The sequence below is a fragment of the Triturus cristatus genome, chromosome 9 (assembly GCF_964204655.1).
Source record: "Triturus cristatus chromosome 9, aTriCri1.1, whole genome shotgun sequence".
Classification (NCBI taxonomy): Eukaryota; Metazoa; Chordata; class Amphibia; order Caudata; family Salamandridae; genus Triturus; species Triturus cristatus.
In genome coordinates, this window is record NC_140592.1 from 265,485,758 (window position 1) to 265,503,871 (window position 18,114).

At 44.8% G+C, this 18,114-nt stretch overlaps 1 protein-coding gene across 2 annotated transcripts in view; it reads right to left on the reverse strand.

The window, feature by feature from the left end:
- Positions 1 to 619: 619 nt before the first annotated feature.
- NOL8 (nucleolar protein 8) overlaps positions 620 to 18,114 on the reverse strand; it is a 361,614-nt gene continuing 344,119 nt past the window's right edge. For both annotated transcript variants that reach the window (XM_085624883.1, XM_085624882.1), the window contains one exon: positions 620 to 1,063. In XM_085624883.1, the coding sequence (XP_085481009.1) occupies positions 1,010 to 1,063 (54 nt within the window). In that variant the 3' untranslated portion in view covers positions 620 to 1,009. The remainder of the gene's footprint in view (positions 1,064 to 18,114) is intronic.

Consider the following 18,114-nt stretch of genomic DNA (forward strand, 5'->3'; position numbering starts at 1 on the left):
TAGCAAGAAATGTATGTCACACAGTTATGATCAGTGTTCCAGTGACACGTTACTTAAGGTGTCTCTTTGTATTGTATAGGAAAATTAAAACCTGTGGCCTTCTTTGATCCAAGAAGCGACGAGGGAGACAGCGGAGTCCTGTGCCTGTTTTCTATCGTAGCCTCTCTTTTACCATTAGATTTCATGTTCTAGTATATGTGGTCACTGATGGGGACGGTGAAGGATGGAAAAAACATTGCTTCTACTGGATATTCCACACAGTGTTAGATCAAAGCCTGACAGATCCAAGCATATGACTGTGTGAAAAATCCTATAACAGAGAAGTGGTTATTCCGCTAACCCAATTAGGAATTCTCTCAACACATCACTCAGCAGAGCCATCACATGCAATGATACTTTGACGTGAGTGTCAAAACTATGAAAAATGTGCCTCCAGCTTTGAAGCTAAACAAATCACAGAAAAACGCTAAACAAATGCTAACACCATACCATGAAACTTGCAAAAAGGAATGTGCCTTTAGATTTGTGAATTCAATTCTGAACATCAACATTAAAATTGCAGTCAATATGTGACAGTTTCTGATTGTAGACTTGACCTGTAAAACACAAGACCGTCACCTCCAGTATCCTTGAACTTTATTGTGGGCTTGAAGCTCGGTGAGGGCACTACCATGGCATGCAGTAATGCTCATAGTCAACATTAACCAACAGGGCCACACTTTCATGTTCTTAGAACAGGAATTCCTTCCATAGGAAGGAGCACATCAGACATTTGCAGACATGTAAAAAACAGATCACTGATATAAGTAAACAGATCACTGTTAAAAGCAGACATTCCACTGATAAATAAAAGGTTTCCTAGACATGCACGCTAATTTGATTCCTTAAATTTGATGGAATATTGGCACTCTTCTCTTCTTGAGCGAGTTCTTGAGGTTCAGGAGAGGCACTTGGTGATATGGCAACTCCTCCTCCACTTCATTTGGGAGTCAGTACAGAAATGCAGAGCTCACGGCTGCTCTTTAACTTTTCTTCTGGCGTCTCTGTGTCTCTTTCGGCATGCCTGAGGAAAAAATAAATATTTAGAGGCTTTAAACCCACATAATCAGTGTCTTCAAAGCGATCGATCGTACAGCACATCGGATGAGCTGTATAAACTAGCACCATTCTGCACTGCCTACTACTTATGCAGCCTTAGACAGACAAAGATGTACGGTAATGGAGGACTGAACACCTTTCACGACGCCATCTTATACACCATCTCCATTTATTTGTTTACCTTTTACTGCATTTTGTGCATGAAACGGAAAGGATGTGTTGGGATAAGCCTGAGTCAAAGTGCTAAGAATGGAAGTTAGAAACATCTAAAGTGTGATTGCCTGTATAACGTAGGTATATTTCAACATGATCAATTTGAAGAGGCTGCAGAATGGGAATCCCTGCCCAAGTAAGGCCAGACTAGCTGAAGAATACATTCTTTCTGAAAGCATCAAGTCTCCTAGAATCTCTAATTGGAGGATTGATGGGAAATGAATTCAGATTAACCTTATTTATTGAAGCTTGAAATCAGGCACTATGGTATAGGATGCTGGTAAGGAAGACTGGGTAACAGGGAACTGGCCTATGTTACCTAGCCACAGGTCGACTGATAGGAGGGCATGAACATGCCTTGGTCCATGCAGCCAGAAGGGCAGCTGTTAAGGCATCATTAAATGGCAATAGTGGCTCAAACGAAGCTTTCCTGTTGCCCTTCAAACCACCACTGGAAACAAAGCAGTTTCCTCTATTGGTGGCCTAAATAGAGAGATTATCTCTGTTTAAGGACGTGTGTATGCACTGGCATTTTTCAAGTCTAAGAATAATCATCAGATGGGGGCAGACTAGTTGGAGACCCCTGCAGCTATGTGGAGCCCAAAGGTGCACCAGAGAAAGCCAAAACTGTGCAGTCTGGCCTCTTTAAAGGTAGCTACTTGCTACGGGATTGACGACAGCATGGGAAACACAGGGGTCACCGGGACTACTTGCAGCATCAGTTCACATTCAGGAGACATCAAGGAGTGCAATCTTTATCGAGTGCAATCTTTATTATGAAAACCTTGCACTTTCTTGCTGGACTTCGAGTGTGGAGAGGTTGTCAAGTCCCAATTAGCCTTCTTATGCTTAGGCTTACAAGTTGCCTTTGAATTACCAGAAGACCTTGAGTGGGAATCACACTTTTTCCAGGAATGGCCTCGAGACTGGGACCAGGAACTGGAACGGGAACTGCACCTGTGCTTCCATTGTAACCTCTTCTTATGTACAGAAACAGAGATTAGTTCCCATTCCCAAATCACCTTAGGGTGCATTAGGGCACACTTGTCGCACGCCTTAGTGTCATCACCTTAGCCAAAGCAGCAGAGGCATTAGTTTTGAAGGTTCATGACAAACATCTGCTTTCTGCAATCCCTGCACGGCAACCGTGTCATCAGTGGGGACATTGTTCTGCAGCACACTGGAAATGTTTTTCAAATCACTGGAAGACCAACAAAGTTGGGAGCAGAGTTTTGGCTCTGCTCCGAAGGATGTGGAAAAAGAAAGAATAGATATCAGTACACAGGGGTGGCGCTTATATGCAACCCTGTTCGTCACTTCCGGGGCAGTATGGAGTCTCTGCAGAGCCTTATGGCACCACCTAGTGGTGGGTGGGAGCTTTGCTGCAAGAATTCTTTGGGTCTAGTCCGGAACTTTAGAACATTCTAATGGTGAGGAACATGCAGTTAGAAGTATCCATCAGAATAAAAAACATTTTAAACATGTATGGCATGCTATACAAACTGAAAAATCTCTAGGAGCAGACAACTGCTGCCAATACTACTGAACTCAATGGGTTATCAGTTTATTAACAACGGAAGGAAGAGGGACTAGGTAAATTAGCTGCAGTTCAAACCTGTAAATTCAAGCAGCACATATCATCAATGCAGTGGACACATTTGTCCACAAAGATGTATGACCGTCTCTGTGACACTTATTCTTGCATCTCATAATTCATTTGCTTATGTACATTCTTATTTCACATTTTATGACTCGTGCTTTTTTTAATATATTTTCTTTCAAACTACTGGTAAAATGGTTATTTTCTTTTCTATTCTCTTTTCCGAGTATGTTCTACATGTAATTTAATTTCATTTCTTACATTTTTTTACCCCATCTAGTGAAAAGTGACAGCCTGGCCAACTGGCAACTTTTCTTTTTTTTAAAAACAAGTGTTTTACTTCCAAGGCATAGTTAACATACAGAATACGAATCAAAGATTAAATAAAAGCCAAGAAGTGCCACTTTCTCCCAGGTTCTCTGTGCTGTGCAAATAAGTCATCAGTCGATTTATGGGACTGATACTAAGAGCACGGGGAATAAACTGCTGTACAAACTCAAATATGAAACCACACCCTGTGTAATATTTTTAATCTCGACAATAGTGTATCATGAGCCATAAAAGGACAGCATGGCAAGCCTTCACTCCAGAAATCATTAGTTTTGGAATCGCAAGTACGTTTACCCTAAATATCTTACCTGGGAGTGTGCACCCTTCCAAGATGATGGGATGGTTAAGAGTTTTCATGCATGGAAGTGTGTAAATGTGCGAAAACAGCTATTCATAGCCACAGTGATGGTACACAATGGTCAGTAAGCGCTGCAATAATATACACTTAAATTTGCCTGGATAAATTACCCAGAGGTTATCACATGGGTAGCCAAGTGAATCTTTGCTGTCTGTTGGAGACAATACACCTGAAGGTCACAGAGTACTGTGCCATAAGCTAATTAAAGGACACTGTAACTTGACTTAAATTTGCTTATCAAATTCCGAGTCGAGCGAGATCAAGCTAAATTACGTGTCGTTTACATTCTGTCACCACACCGCCTAACGCCCGAGAATCGTTTCTTGTTCTCTGATTTTATGACCAGCGCATTTCCTGGTGTGTTTGTCTGCTTCTCTAGTCTGTTTATTTTTCTTACAAACAGTTCTAATCTGCATTAATCCTTACGCTTGTAACACCTGAATCGTACAACAGAACAAAAATACATCAAGGACTACATAACTCAAAGAGGTAATTCCCTGGGACGAACCGGAGAAGATTAAACGGCAAACAAAAGTGCTAATTTTGAAGCCGACGGAAGTGGATGGTGCTCTTAATCAAGTGGTAATTTCAATGCCTGACTGTACATTATTTACAATAGATTTAATTGGACGTTTCAGACACCCAAGGCCAACAGTAAAGGAGACGTTTGGCAAAATCATTGCCTTGATATTTTGTAGACTAAAAGAAACAGAATATAAATATTTGTATCTTTTTATTAGGCCTGGGAGTCATTTTAATTACACTGGAGTATTTTCTGTAATTCTGTATTAATCTTTGATGCAGACAACGCCCACTTGTGTAATTAACGGTAATTTTGGAGCAAAAATCCGACCTCAATAACACGTTTCTGCTGTTTTTGCAATTTTGGATGTGAGGGTCCATTTTGCTCTTAGAAACTAGCACTAAATACGGGTGTAAATTGGAGGAGAAACCGGTCCCAGGATGCTTGTTTCCGGTCCAGGGAAGACATGGCTTGGCAGTTCGGGCTGGACTGTTCCCATGAGGCACAGGGTCAAGACTGATTTGCATATAGCTGTGTCTGAACTACGGTGGCGAAGTGAGCTAAACAACGATGATGGATTCAACCCAGATCTGTGACTGGGGGTGAGTGTCAGAAAAGTTTCAGCGCTCCGTCCATCATCTCCTTGTGTTTGCTTTGTTCGCCCTAAGTTGGCAGGGTATGCCCAGACGTGGGTCCCTTGCACGCTTTGCACTGGATTCAAGCTAGCCTGGCTGATGAGGGCTGTTAGCCCGAAACCGTTCCCAGGATGCTTGTTTCCGGTTCTGGGTAGACATGGCTTGGCAGTTCGGACTGTACTGTTCCCATGAGGCACAGGGTCAAGACTTATTTGCATATAGCTGTGTTTGAACTGGGGTGGCGAAGTGAGCTAAAGAACAATGATGGATTTAACCCAGATCTTTGACTGGGGGTGAGTATCTGAAAAGTTTCAGTGCTCCGTCCATCATCTCCTTGTGTTTGCTATATTAGCTAGTTAGACACAGCTCCGGCCCTTGCCTCAAACAGGTGACTAGATGCTTAACAAACATAGATCAGACAGAAACAGATGACTGGGAGTGCTTGGTTCACTCTGACAGGGCTACTGTGGTTAAACTGAAAGATCTCATGGGCTACCTTCCTCACCCACCGAAAAAAACCGGAGATAGGCCAAGCTTACATCATGCACAAATTTCTTGGAGAGAAGAGATGACATATGGATGCACATCAATGTTATGGATTAGATCATATCACTACAGCCGAGAGTATGGGCATAGGCTGCTATAAGAAATGGTATCACGTTACTCAATGTAAGCTAATTATGTGTTTGTGATCTGCAAGTCTGAAGAAGAACACAGCTTCCCCTCCAAAGATCTAAAATTCCATGTGCTTCTAGGGGAACCTTTGAAGGATAGTCAACTATAATTTTGGTCGAATCACATTATTTATTTATTTTATTTATTCAGTGTTTTCTATGGCGTGAACCAGACCTTGAGTTGGGTGTCAGAGCGCGTTACATTTAGACCAATTCGATATCAGCAGCTATCCCATTAATTTACATCAAGAACATCTCTAAGTGTTCCGCTAACATTGGCAAATATTTATCTATACATAAAAATATACTGAAGGATACTAGAAAACATTAGGTTACATTCCAGATTGTCTTATCATACTATCATTATAATATGCACCCACATCCCTAAATGTGTGTTGAAAAGTTATAAGAGCAAATTGATGATGTTCAACATGTTCTAATTTATTTGATGTTTAAAGGAGAATCTGAAAAGTACTTTAATTAAAAGAGAGATCTCCATTTTTTCACAAACATTTAGTTTAGGCCCATTTGTCAAATATTTTTTATTGACTGATTATGCATTTCAAGTTTAAATATGGTAGTGAGTCAAATGCAAAATATGTGTAATGTCTGTTATATCTTATCAAAACAACACTTTCCACAAAATGTCTCCTAGATGTCACCCAAAAACAGTATAGTTCACTAATCTTGGGATCAAGTTGCCGTCCTGGCAAGTGGCAACTCCGTGGCAACAATGGGCAGTGTTTTCTGATTTGTGGCGCAGAAACTCTGTATCAGTCTCATAGTGACAAGCGCTCACATGCAGTCCAAAATACCAGTTATCTTTTTCTGGGTCAAGGCTGAATGAGATAGCATCAGAAGCCCTGCATTTAACAGCAATACACCTGCCAGCACTGTGGATTGTGTATTGAGCAATTTCTTGTCAATTTGCACCCAGCGCTCTAGGCCCACCTATTTTCTTATTTTACCTTCTTGGCTCCCCATTGGTCTCCTTTTTCACTAGTACGTACAATCCGGGTGCTTCTTACTCTCTGGAAGAATATATTCTCTGGATACACCCAGACTGCTGGATTCTGCCATCAGCCATCCCCATCTCAGTAGTTCAGTAAGTACTTACATCTAAATTACCTGTACCATTGTTATGTGTGTTAAATTGGTTTGTGCCTAGTGTGGTAAATAAACTTACAACCCTTTTCTGTTTGTGTAAAAGGTCCCCAGGGGACAGATACAAGGCACTCCTATATCATTATTTGTTTGGCCTCCCCTATTTTCAGAACTAGTACATTTCCTAGGTTCGGGTTTGGCATTGCACCTTCACTAATGTGTTTCCGACACCAGCCAGCTGCCTGATCTGTGCCATAGGGGGCAGTGAGGTTACCCTAGGCACTTGAGTCAGCATGCAGTTTATTTAAAATAAGATAAAGATAAGATAGTATATGTAGAGCGCACTAAACCCGAAGGTGTCAAGGCGCTTATTTCTTCTCAATAAGGATACACTGATTCTCCTCCTGATGATTTACATTTTAAAAGTCTGTCAAAGACTACTCCTTCTGCAGTGACAATTTTAAGGTTAATCTCAACACAAAAAAAGGAAAATGTGGCAGTTGAGAGGCTTCTTTCTTGTAAATGTTTTGGACCAGTTTTTCAATGTTTATGAACAACAGAGACAATCCCATAAGGAAGAACTTTGCTTACGTGGTGATTACATCTATGCCAGAGCTAGGTATTTACTAAAAATTCAAATTCAACCACTTGTGGTCTCACAGAGATCAAATCATCGTGTCCTTTTCCAATTATTCCCCTCACTGACCTTTTTGTTCTGAACTCCAGGTTTTACTTCATCTAATTTTACCACCAAGAACTTTGTGCTTTAAAAGTCCCTTTCTCGGTCCTCCCAGTATTCCCACTCCCTCCAACAAGGTGATCTTAAGGGTGAGGATTTAAAACTTCTTCGCCACCTTGACTGGTCACAGCTCGTATTTAGACTTTTTTTTTTAACCCATTAACATTGACTCTGATACTCCTTTTTTGTTCTCCACCTTTCTCCACTTTTGCTGCCTCTGAAGCCTTCACCCTTCAGGGACTTTGCAGTTCACGGAAATGCGGGCTTCTCCAGCACTCTGCATCCCTGATCCCTTCTATCAAAATATGTCAGCCCATTTCCTACTAAAATACTTAGTGCTTCTATCTATTTGAGTCCTCCAATGGGTTCTTCCTGGTTTGGCTGTAGAATGTATGACAGTGATGAATGACTGACTCAGTGATACAGGAGCCATGATGAATACAAATGCTACCTAACCACATGAGGTTTACTCATAGACCACTTTAATTCTCCACAGCCTACAATTGGCTAGCTGCCCCCTACAGTGCCCATGAGCCACGCTGTTTGAGAGACAAGTGACAGGAGCCATTAGTGGGCTAAGTACCTTACACAGGGGTTGTGTGGCTCAGCTGTAGTTGTCGATATGTTACACCATACTCTAACAATCCTTAAACTCCTTTTCATGATGCTCTCTGCCTCCTAAAGGATTCAGCTGTCAATATGATCAATTTACACCCATTCTTTGCAAGACTTCTGTGTCTCACAGAGAATTCCCATCCTTACTTTTGGGATGGAAATGACTCTGCATGGTGTACAATTGAATCCCCTGTACTACGTGACTGCAAGTATCTCTTATTCCTGGTTCTAGAAGTTTTGGCCAAATTCTCACACTAATCAAGCCTGTGCGCAGAGGCCTAGGCCTACCCTTGATTAGAGTTTGTGGGCCTGGAGGGACACTCCAAGCAAGTCCACAGTAGAGACAGAAAGACAACTGTCCCCGTCATGGGTTTACAAATGCAGCGTGGTGGTGGCAGTATACCATGTTCTGGAGTGATACTAGTGTGACCAGGTATTTTTACCTGTGTCTCGTGAAGGGGAACCTACTGGTCCATCCATACAAAGCTTGGCTGCTAACGGTGAACGCGGAATCCTAGGACCGAGATTTCTCATTACTGAGGTGAGGTATACACTTCATGAGTGCCTATAAACCAGAGTGACACAGGCATTTGGGTTCCATTTTGGAAGCTCCTGGCCTGTTCATGTGCATAAAAGGGAGGTGATTTTGCTTTCCCAGTCAGTGGAAGTGTATTGCTGACACTCCTGGGACTGGAGAGAAGTGAAGTGGAGAAAGAGGTGACAGGCTTACTCCTAGGGATTTGATTAAGTCCTTTCTAATACAGAGAGCTGCTCAATAGTATTACTGAAACTGCTATTGGGTAGATGGCAGGGATGAAGGGTGGGCTGTCAGGATGTGAAGGGACTTTGAAAAGGTGAGTAGCTCTTTGTCTCTCATCCCGATCACTTTCAGGTGTGGCTGTTGTAAATCAGGTGCAAACTGCTCACCCCTCGTTGTGCCCTGTTGCTGTGAACAACATCCCTCAAGACAATGGCTGAGTCTGAAAGACAGATTAAGGAGAACACAAGAAAACAGAACCGACCAAAATCGATCTTAAAAGACAGGCAGATAATCTACAATCACTATTATTCGTGTGGTCAAGACCACGGAAACGCGGTCGAAACTCGTCATGCTGGACACTTGTCTTTGCACTTTTGGATGCCGATAAGAATTTTCTGCAATAAAGCACTGCATTTTACTTCAACGAACACGCTGTGGTCCGTACCTGTTTTTCATGCCGCACATGAATCAGGAGTGTGGCTTTTTCACTATTATTCTTGTAGAACAGTGGGTGCTGCTGACCCACTTCTTGTTCAATTTCCTAGTTCTCTTTGACCTCAGTGGTAAACCACAAAGTTTCCAAAGGACTAATGCCCAATCAGGGCTAGTGTCTGCCTGACAGCACCTGGAGGAAGAACTGCCTGACTTGTCCTGGGAACCCAAGTAGCCCGGCCTGAGCGAGAGGAAAGGAGCAAGCCAACCTTGCAGGAGGAGCTGACTGTTGGTATTCACAAGAAGCGATTGACCCTGATGCGGTGGTTTGTCTACTAGAGACACAAAACTAGTGGGACTGGTGTGCTTGAGATTGGAAGCCAGTGAGGAACCGCAGTCTCCGTTTTTGATCCAGTCGTCGCAGCTGTGGCAGTTGTTAAAGTGTGCCAGACGGTCTTGCCTAACCAAAGCCAGGATCGACACTGCTCTGTGGCTTCCGCTGTGTGCCAGAGGTAGAGGCAACTGTGACAACGGCACTTCAGAACCTGTGCCCTAGTACTTGCTGCTGCCCCAAAGTAGGAGGCTGCAAAGCAGTGGTATCCAATCCAGAAAATACCCACCGTCTTGCATGAATGGCTAGGCCAGAACTGAATGTAATGCACTGCTCTGAAGAACTAAGCGGTCACATCAAAGGCACTCATTTCTTGGATGAAACATCACCTGGACATGTGACGCTCAAGTCCATGCACTCGATTGGACTTTTGCCACCTTTGCCCATGAAGTGCCTTCAAGCTGTTAAGTCCCTGCTGGGACCCTGTGTCTGGTGAAGAGGATTGTGATATCTCCACAACGAGGAGAGAGGTCTCAGAGTGACTATCAGTGTGACTCATAAGCCAAAACATAAGGCCCCTCTGCTGTAAAGAACTGTTGGAGCCCAGAAGCTGGCCAATATCCGAAGCCAGTCACTGCTAGTAGGAAGCTGGCTCTGTATATACTATACCAAAGTAAGGTATACTGTGCACAGAGTCCAGTGGCTCCCCAAAGGCTTACAAAGATAAACGTAGATAATACCTTGCTCTCTATTTGTGTTAGTGTGGGAAAGCAGTAAGGCTTTATCAGAGGGTAGTGTTAAGCCTTAATTGTACACACTCATGCAAGAAATGATGTCACACACTCAAAGAATGAACTCAGACGAATTGTTTGTATCAAAAATATCTTTGTTGTATTTTATTTTTAGAACCAAGCCAGACTCGGTGCAGGTAAGAAAAATAGTACTTTCCTGGTATACTACAGTTGCATGCAGTTGGCTTTGTTATAGGTAGGTCAAATGTTCAGAAACAATTGAAATTACTTTTCAGTTACTTTGTGATTATTTTTTCTACTCAGTGTGAGTGCCTAGATATCACACTGGGACATTTCCTGGATAAAAGGTAAGAAAGTCAGTTTTGGTAAAAATACAGTTTCTTAGGTTTTCATATAATTTCCAACTCCACACTTGGAACTTTTTTCAAAGAAAAGCAGTCAATGCAATCCTATGAGAGGAAATGATGTAATCGGTTTAAAGGTAAGTACTTGGTTGTGGGATTTAGGTTTCTGGGTTTAGAACCAGGGTCAAGGATGCACTCAAAGAGCACCCTCAGCAGCACTAGGGCGGCCGGGTGCAGAGTGCTGAGGCCCAATGTTATCCAAAGGGGGCCTCCGTTTGGTGGCTGCTCACAGGCACGCCACTTGGATGTGGGAGCAAAGCTCCTAGGGTTTAGCTCAGGGCAAAGGGGGATCCAAGACAGCACACAAGGTGCACCCACAGCGGCAGAGGGGCGACCGGGTGCAGGATCGACGTCGGGAGCCCTGTTGGTTTCAATGGGAAGCTCCAGTAAGAACAAACACTGCAGGCTCGGGCACAATGATCTTCTGAAGGCGACCACTGGTTGGAGAGGTAATTTGGGATGCTGAAGGATGCAGGGACACCGTCGTTTGGGCCACCCAAAGCCTGTGGGGTGCAGGGTGTCTTTTATTTTATTTATTTATTTATTTGTGAGTTTGTACCGCGCTGGAATCAACTCCCAAAGGAGAATCTCCGCGCCTTTGGTCGGCCCTAATGCAAAAGGAAAAGAGGATCCAAGCAGTATATCGTGTTAATTTTGAAATAGGAAAGTTTTTAATTGTTTCCTGAAAGGGAGGTGATCATCACAGAGCCTCAAAGATATTGGGAGGCTATTCCATAGAATTGGACCAGCAACTGATAGGGCTCTGTCTCCCTGTCTTGCTTTTTTTACTCTGGGTACACACAACAGAGCCTGCTCACTGGATCTCAGAGAGCGCATGGGTACATAGGGGGAGAATTTGTTGGACAAATATACAGGGCCTCTCCCATGCAAGCATTTGTGTATAACACAACAGATTTTAAACTTCACCCTCTGTTTGATAGATAGCCAATGAAGCTTGTTAAGAAGAGGTTTGGAGGGAGTACGAGGGGGCCGATTTAGGACAAGGCGAGCAGCCGTGTTCTGGACCACCTGGAGTCTAGAAATTACCCCTTCATTTGCCGCCAATAATAGTCCATTACAATAGTCTAAACGACTTAGTACTAGAGCCTGTACCAAGGTTTTTCTAGTAGAGTCTGGCAGCAAAGGGAACACTTTCCGCAGCAAGCCAATAATGCGGAAACAAGAGCCCACCACTTGATTGCCGTGATGTTTTAGGGAAAGCTCCTGGTCCAGTCGGACCCCTAGATTTTTCACTACCTGCCTGGGCTCAGGAACTGGGCCAAGGTCTTGAGGCCACCAGTCGGGAGTCCACGGAAGTTTGGCCTCCCCGAACAGCATCACTTCTGTCTTTGCGACATTACATTGCAGGAAGTTAGATGCCATCCAGTGAGCCACTGCTTTCATCCCCTGGGCAAAGGCATTCCTAACCTCAACAGTGAGGATTTTAAAAGGAAAGAGGAGTTGGGTGTCATCCGCATATGACACTGGAATAAAACCATGGGATCTCATGATGTCAGCTAGGGGGGCCACGTAGATGTTAAAGAGAGTTGGGCTCAGACAGGAGCCCTGTGGCACCCCCTTAGAGACCCCCCTCTCCTCTGACCGATATATCCCCAATGTGACCCTTTGGGTGCGGTCTGTTAGGAAACTCCTCAGCCAGGCTAAAGCCTTGTCTTCCAGGCCGATGTTAACTAGCCTGGTGGCCATGATGTTGTGTGACACTGTGTCAAACGCCGCAGACAGATCCAACAGAACCAGGATAACAGAATAGCCTTTATCCTGAAACATGTGTAGATCGTCCGCGACTGACAACAAGGTGGTCTCGGTACTGTATCTTGGCCTAAAACCTGACTGGGAGGAGTCTAGCCAACTGTCATTTCGATGTAATTTGACAGGTGCCGATTTACAAATTTCTCAATTATTTTACCCAAAAAGGGGAGAAGCGAAATAGGTCTTAGATTAGACAGTTCCGTCCAGGGGATGGCAGTGTTTTTCCTCAGTGGTCTTACCAACGCCCTTTTCCAATCTAAGGGAACCTTCCCTGTACTAAGGGAGATGTTGACCAAGTTCTGAATTTCTGGTCCTAAGACATCTGCCAACATAGGCATAATACGTGCAGGGATGGAGTCTAAGGGGCTGCCACTCTTAATTTGAGTAATCAATGAGATTACCTCTTCTAAGGAAATAGGGGGAAAACTTGTAAGGCACGGAGTAGGTTGTGCTTGCCGTATAATATTCTGAGGGATATTATTTTCTCCTGCAGCAATTGTATTTGAAACCATAATCCTGTCATAGATCCCATCTATCTTCTTCATGTAAAATAGAGAGATCTCATCACAAAGATCCTGGGATGTAACCTCTGCAGTCTCACAAGCTACTGGCTTGGTAAAAGTTTGTAAAATATTATACAATACTCTAGTCTTTCCCAGCCGCTGTTAGTTGTGCTGCAATATAATTTTTACGGGCCGTTCTGATGGCCTTATGATATATCTTAAGAGAAGTTCTATGCTGTTCTTTATCTTCAGGTCTCTGGGACTGCCTCCATAACTTTTCCAGTTTTCTGTTTTTTTGTTTCAAAGATCTTAGATCCTCAGAGAACCAAACTTCTTGCCTATGTGCCGGGCGAGGTTTATATACTTTCTGCGGGATAATGGCGTTAATTACTACTCTAACCGTCTCCTCAAACCTGTTAAGAGCAGTTACTACGTCCTCTGTAGAATTCTCAGACAGGGAGGTTTTATACTTCTCTCTAAAGGTTTCCATGGTAAGTTTATGCCAAGGTCTCCTCTTACTAGCCAAGGCGATCTGTGTTCGTGGCTTATACGTGGAGGCAGTATGAAATTTTAAAATAAAATGATCTGTCCACTCTACCTGTGTAGGTGTCATGCATTTGATGGAGGATGAGTTAGACAGAACTAAGTCCAAAGTATGACCTGCCTCATGAGTGGGCCCATAATTAATCTTTTTAAGTCCCAGAGAGTCCAGATCCATTAGGAGAGTTTTTGCCTCTATACATTTCTCTGACTCACTATGGACATTAAAATCCCCCACCAAGAGGAAGTCCTGGTTTTCTTGTACATACGGTGCTAAGGCCTCTATGAGTGCAACAGAGAAATTCCCACTCGGGCCTGGTGGACGATATACCAATGCTCCCTTCCTTTGTTCCCTGGGTATTGAATTAATTTTAAAAATTAATAATTCCATCTCGGGTGTACATATTTCCTCGAGGATAATGATGTTCAATTCCTCCTTATGAACAATCGCCACTCCCCCTCCTATTTTATTGGGACGGTCTAGCCTGACTATTTTATATCCCAACGGAATACCCAATGTAACGGCTGGGACTGAGTGAGGCTTAAGCCATGTTTCTGTTAAGAAACAAAGGTCGGGTTTCTCAGTAGATATGAGATCCCATACCTGGATGGCATGCTTCGCTAGTGAGCAAATATTACAGAGCAGGTTTTTACTCCCCAGGGGAAAACTATCCATTGTGTGAATCATCGGGACAGTTTTTTGCACTTTAGAGTGCAAGCCAGCTGGGTCACTCAATTGGTTTCTTTCCTCCCCAAAGAGATGAAATTGTGTATGACATATCGGACAGGTAAACGGGCCTTCTAAAGTAATTCCCCTAGTTTCATTACATATTATCGGGAGGTGGTTACGCAGTTCCATCAATACCTGTGAGGTATATGTTCTCCGGTTACCGGACGGGGTTTCTGTGGTGTATATACGTTTCTCCATAGCCCTCTGGCCCTGGCCCCGTCCAGTCGCAGACGGGCTGGTCTTTGGCTCGTCTTAGGCGCAGGAATAGGCGCCACACTGCGCGCAAACGCTGCGCGCTAGAGGCGACGAGTGGCTAAATAGCCCTCGAGTAAATGGAAGCTAGAGCGCTAACCGCTCGCCTTCCTGTGTGGGCCTGTCACTGTCCCGCCCTCCGCACCCGTGATTGGCTGCTGGGTCGGACCGGGCGAGTAAGCACTGTTTGAACTTTAGAGCGGCATCTAATCCCTTTGTGCGTGCGTGAATGTAATTTTTAACAGTGTGATGCTAAATATCTGGCATCAGGAGGTCCCTACAACAAATTCACCATTACAATTACAAGGTAAAGAAGATTTTTAAAAACGTTTCCTCTTATTGCATATACAAAATACACAGCAAGATAATTATTTCCTCTGCAGTGATGGCGCCAAGCGGGGTCGGGACTAGCTGCCACCGTCGTCCGGTTTTCCTTACCGCCTGCGGTCTGGGGGATCCTCTAGATAGGGGCTGCAGGCATCGTTGGGAGACTTGAGGTAGGTCAGGGATCACCAGATCCCAGGTCAGGATTGCCGGGAAGACCTCCTCATGGTGTTGGGCCACTCAGGCCGTGGGCGTGGAGTCCAGAGTGGTGCAGCCTCGCGGACTTGGCCGGAGCAAGAGTCTGTTGGTGAGCAAATCCGGTGATCACGGGAGACAAAGTCTTGTTAGGGAAGGCAGGGCAGGCCCTCCGGGGGCTGCAGGACACACCGCGATTCCACTGGAGCAGGTCGAGGTCAGGACAGGCCGGTAGGGCTGGGGCCAAGTTAGTTGGTGTCCTCCTCTTTTCCCTGGCTCTTCGGTTCTTCTTTCTTCTTGTCTGAGGAAGCAAGGTTCGGGTTGCCCCTAAATACAAAATTTAGTTGCATTTCAGGTAGGTACAGGTTGGGACCAATGGGTACCTTCCTTGAGGTGGGTACACCCCCTATTAAGCCACCCTCCAGTGGGAGGGGGGCATAAGCCTCACTCCGGTTGGCTTGGTCCCCCCCATCTTCAAGATGGTGGGGACTGAGAGTTGTGCTTCACCTTGCCTCCCCTGCCTGAGGGGTGTCTTTGGCAAAGATGGGCACACCCCTTCTCCTATCTTGGATTTCCAACGATTCTCCTGCCCAAAGTAGGTGTCAGAACCGGTAGGGGTCATGTGCTGGGAGCTGCAAATGGCTGGGTCAGCTCACAAAGGCGGCAAGCCTTTGAAGTTTCCCCTTTGTGGACCCTGCCGATCCTGGGGGAGGAAGCTTGACACCTCTGCATAGGATGTGCTTTGCTTCAGGACCCCGAGAGCGGGGTGGTAGCCAGTCAGGCAGGACAGTAGAGTCAGGTGGTTTTCAGGAGGCATCGCTAAGATGGCCACGGAGTGCATTTTTCATTAAATCCCACACAGGCATCAGTGTGGATTTAATGTGCTGAGAAGTTTGATACCAAACTTCCCAGTTTTCAGTAAAGCCATGATGGTGCTGTGGAGTTCATAATGACAAACTCCCATACCATATATTCTTTATGGCTTTACTGCACTTGCAATCTCTAAGAATGGGCTTAGACACTGTAGGGGTACATGGCTCATGGACCTGACCCTCACCAGTGGCATAGTGCACCCAGCTAGAGGTGTGGCTGACCGATGCCACAGGCAGTGGGTTGGAGGCATGGCACACAGGGATGTGTGCCATGTCGAATCTTCACTTTGTTCTGCACCAAGACACGCAGCCTGCAATGACAGTGTGTGTGGGTCAGGGCTCCTACGGGTGGCACAATATGTGCTACAGCCCTTAGAGGCCTTCCCTGGTCACAGGGCCCTTGGTACCCATGGTACCTTTTACAAGGGACTTTCATGTGGCCAGAGAGTTGCCAATTGGGTGTGCAACAATTCCGTTTTAGGGAAAGAACCCAGGGCCTTGGTACCTGGTTGACATGAACCCAGGGCACGCTCAGTCAAAAGAGCATCAACATCAGGCAAAGAGTGGGGGGCAACCATGCAAAAGGGGGCACTTTCCTACACTGCTCTTAAGGACTCACCAAGAGACCCGCGCCCACCGAGCTTTAGCAGTTCTGCCATGTGTCAAAACCATGGCCCAGCACAACTCCAGTGAACATGCTTGCAAGTGGAAGGCCTACCTTAGCCTTCTGCTGCTACAAGAGACAGCAAGAGACTGTTTGTGCTATTAGGTTAAACAGACTGTGTGTTATAAGAGGATAATAACGCTTCACCTGTCCTACAGACTATTTCAGTGAACCCCAGACCATCAGAGTAGAGGGGGATGGTCGATTACCTAGAATCACACTGGACTCTCATCCATATATCGAGTATCTATGATATTATTGAATAGTGTGTAATATTGTACCTTACTGTAGAACAAAGTACTCGTCTTTTGCCAGGATGTGCTTCATGTTATTACGCTTCAGGGTGAATTGTTAACTGATGACCTGTGTACTCCCAAACTAATCTCCCTGAGAAACTTGTGACTTCTCGCCACGTATCCTATTTAGTCAAGTGCTGAAAGAGGTTGTACTTAGTCCAGTTTGCAAAGCGATAAAATGACACGCCCGAGACATAGAAGCAAATGATCCCAGACCCCCAAGGCTGTGGCCCAATAGCCCCAGTTTGTCCTGTGGCTCTCAAACAAGGTCTGATACGAACTGTGTCCAAAAACTGCTACGTTCCTTCCAGGACTTATTGCAGCCCTTGCTTTTTGATTTTTCCTGATGAAGCAAGATGACAGCTTTATATTTCACAATGAAGGGCTTGCGTCCTTCAGCCACATTGTTGCTGCCTCAAAGATTCATCCATTTCAGTATTGCTGATCATGCCTTCTAAGAAAGATTTATTTGGACTTCTGAATCACCTTCACAATTGCTTCATGCAGTACTCTGTACTGAGTGTCGTTATAGTGGCTACTTGCACTGCAGGAAACTGCTGCCTTGTCTACTTATCGTGGTACTGGGACCACCCTGCCTCTTGCAATTTTTAGTAGCGCTGTCTTCATCTCACATTGAGATAGTGCAGGTGACAGGCGTGTGCATATGGACTTTATTGAGCAATAGGAGGGGGTCATGTGACTGGCTCAGCCTGTCAAACATGCTCAAAGTTGTTCTTGAAAACGAACCCCAAACATAGAAATCCACCAAGATTATTGGTTTCTACTTGTTCTACCCTTGTCTACCCTGGAAGATGCCCTTCTTCTGGAACTGTGTACTCTGAGGCCTTGCATGACTTCTGGTCCAGGGATCATGTGGTGGTACTTTATAGTACTTTTGTACTACTTGGTCAGAGGGGAGTTAGTCCAGTTACTTAATTGCCTACTCCTACCCCTCACTCATGACCCTGGGGTTCATGTTGTGCTCTTGTTTTCCTCTCTTCACTCCTCACCTACTTTAAAGTCAAATGTCTTTTGAGCCCAAGGATCTGTCTGGTTCAGTGCAGACAGTATAGACCCCGGTTTGGGATGCTTCCAGAGTGCATTCACCTTTTTGTTCCCCTACACTTGCAACCTCAAAAGAAGGCCCAAAGGAGACCCCGGACCGTCCTTCAAACACTTTTCCTCTGGTGCATCCCTCTGGCCTGCCTTTATCGTGTCTTCTAGGGACTCCGGAATGCCTCTCTGCTGTACAGGCCATTGGGGCCTCCAATTCCACAGAGGGTGCTGCTGTGTTTCACCTGGCGGTGCTTCCACATCTCTGGCTGGGTACACACTCTGGGACTTATTTACAGTATTTTTGTCAAAAAGCAATGGATATTCCTGTATGCAGTATTACAAGT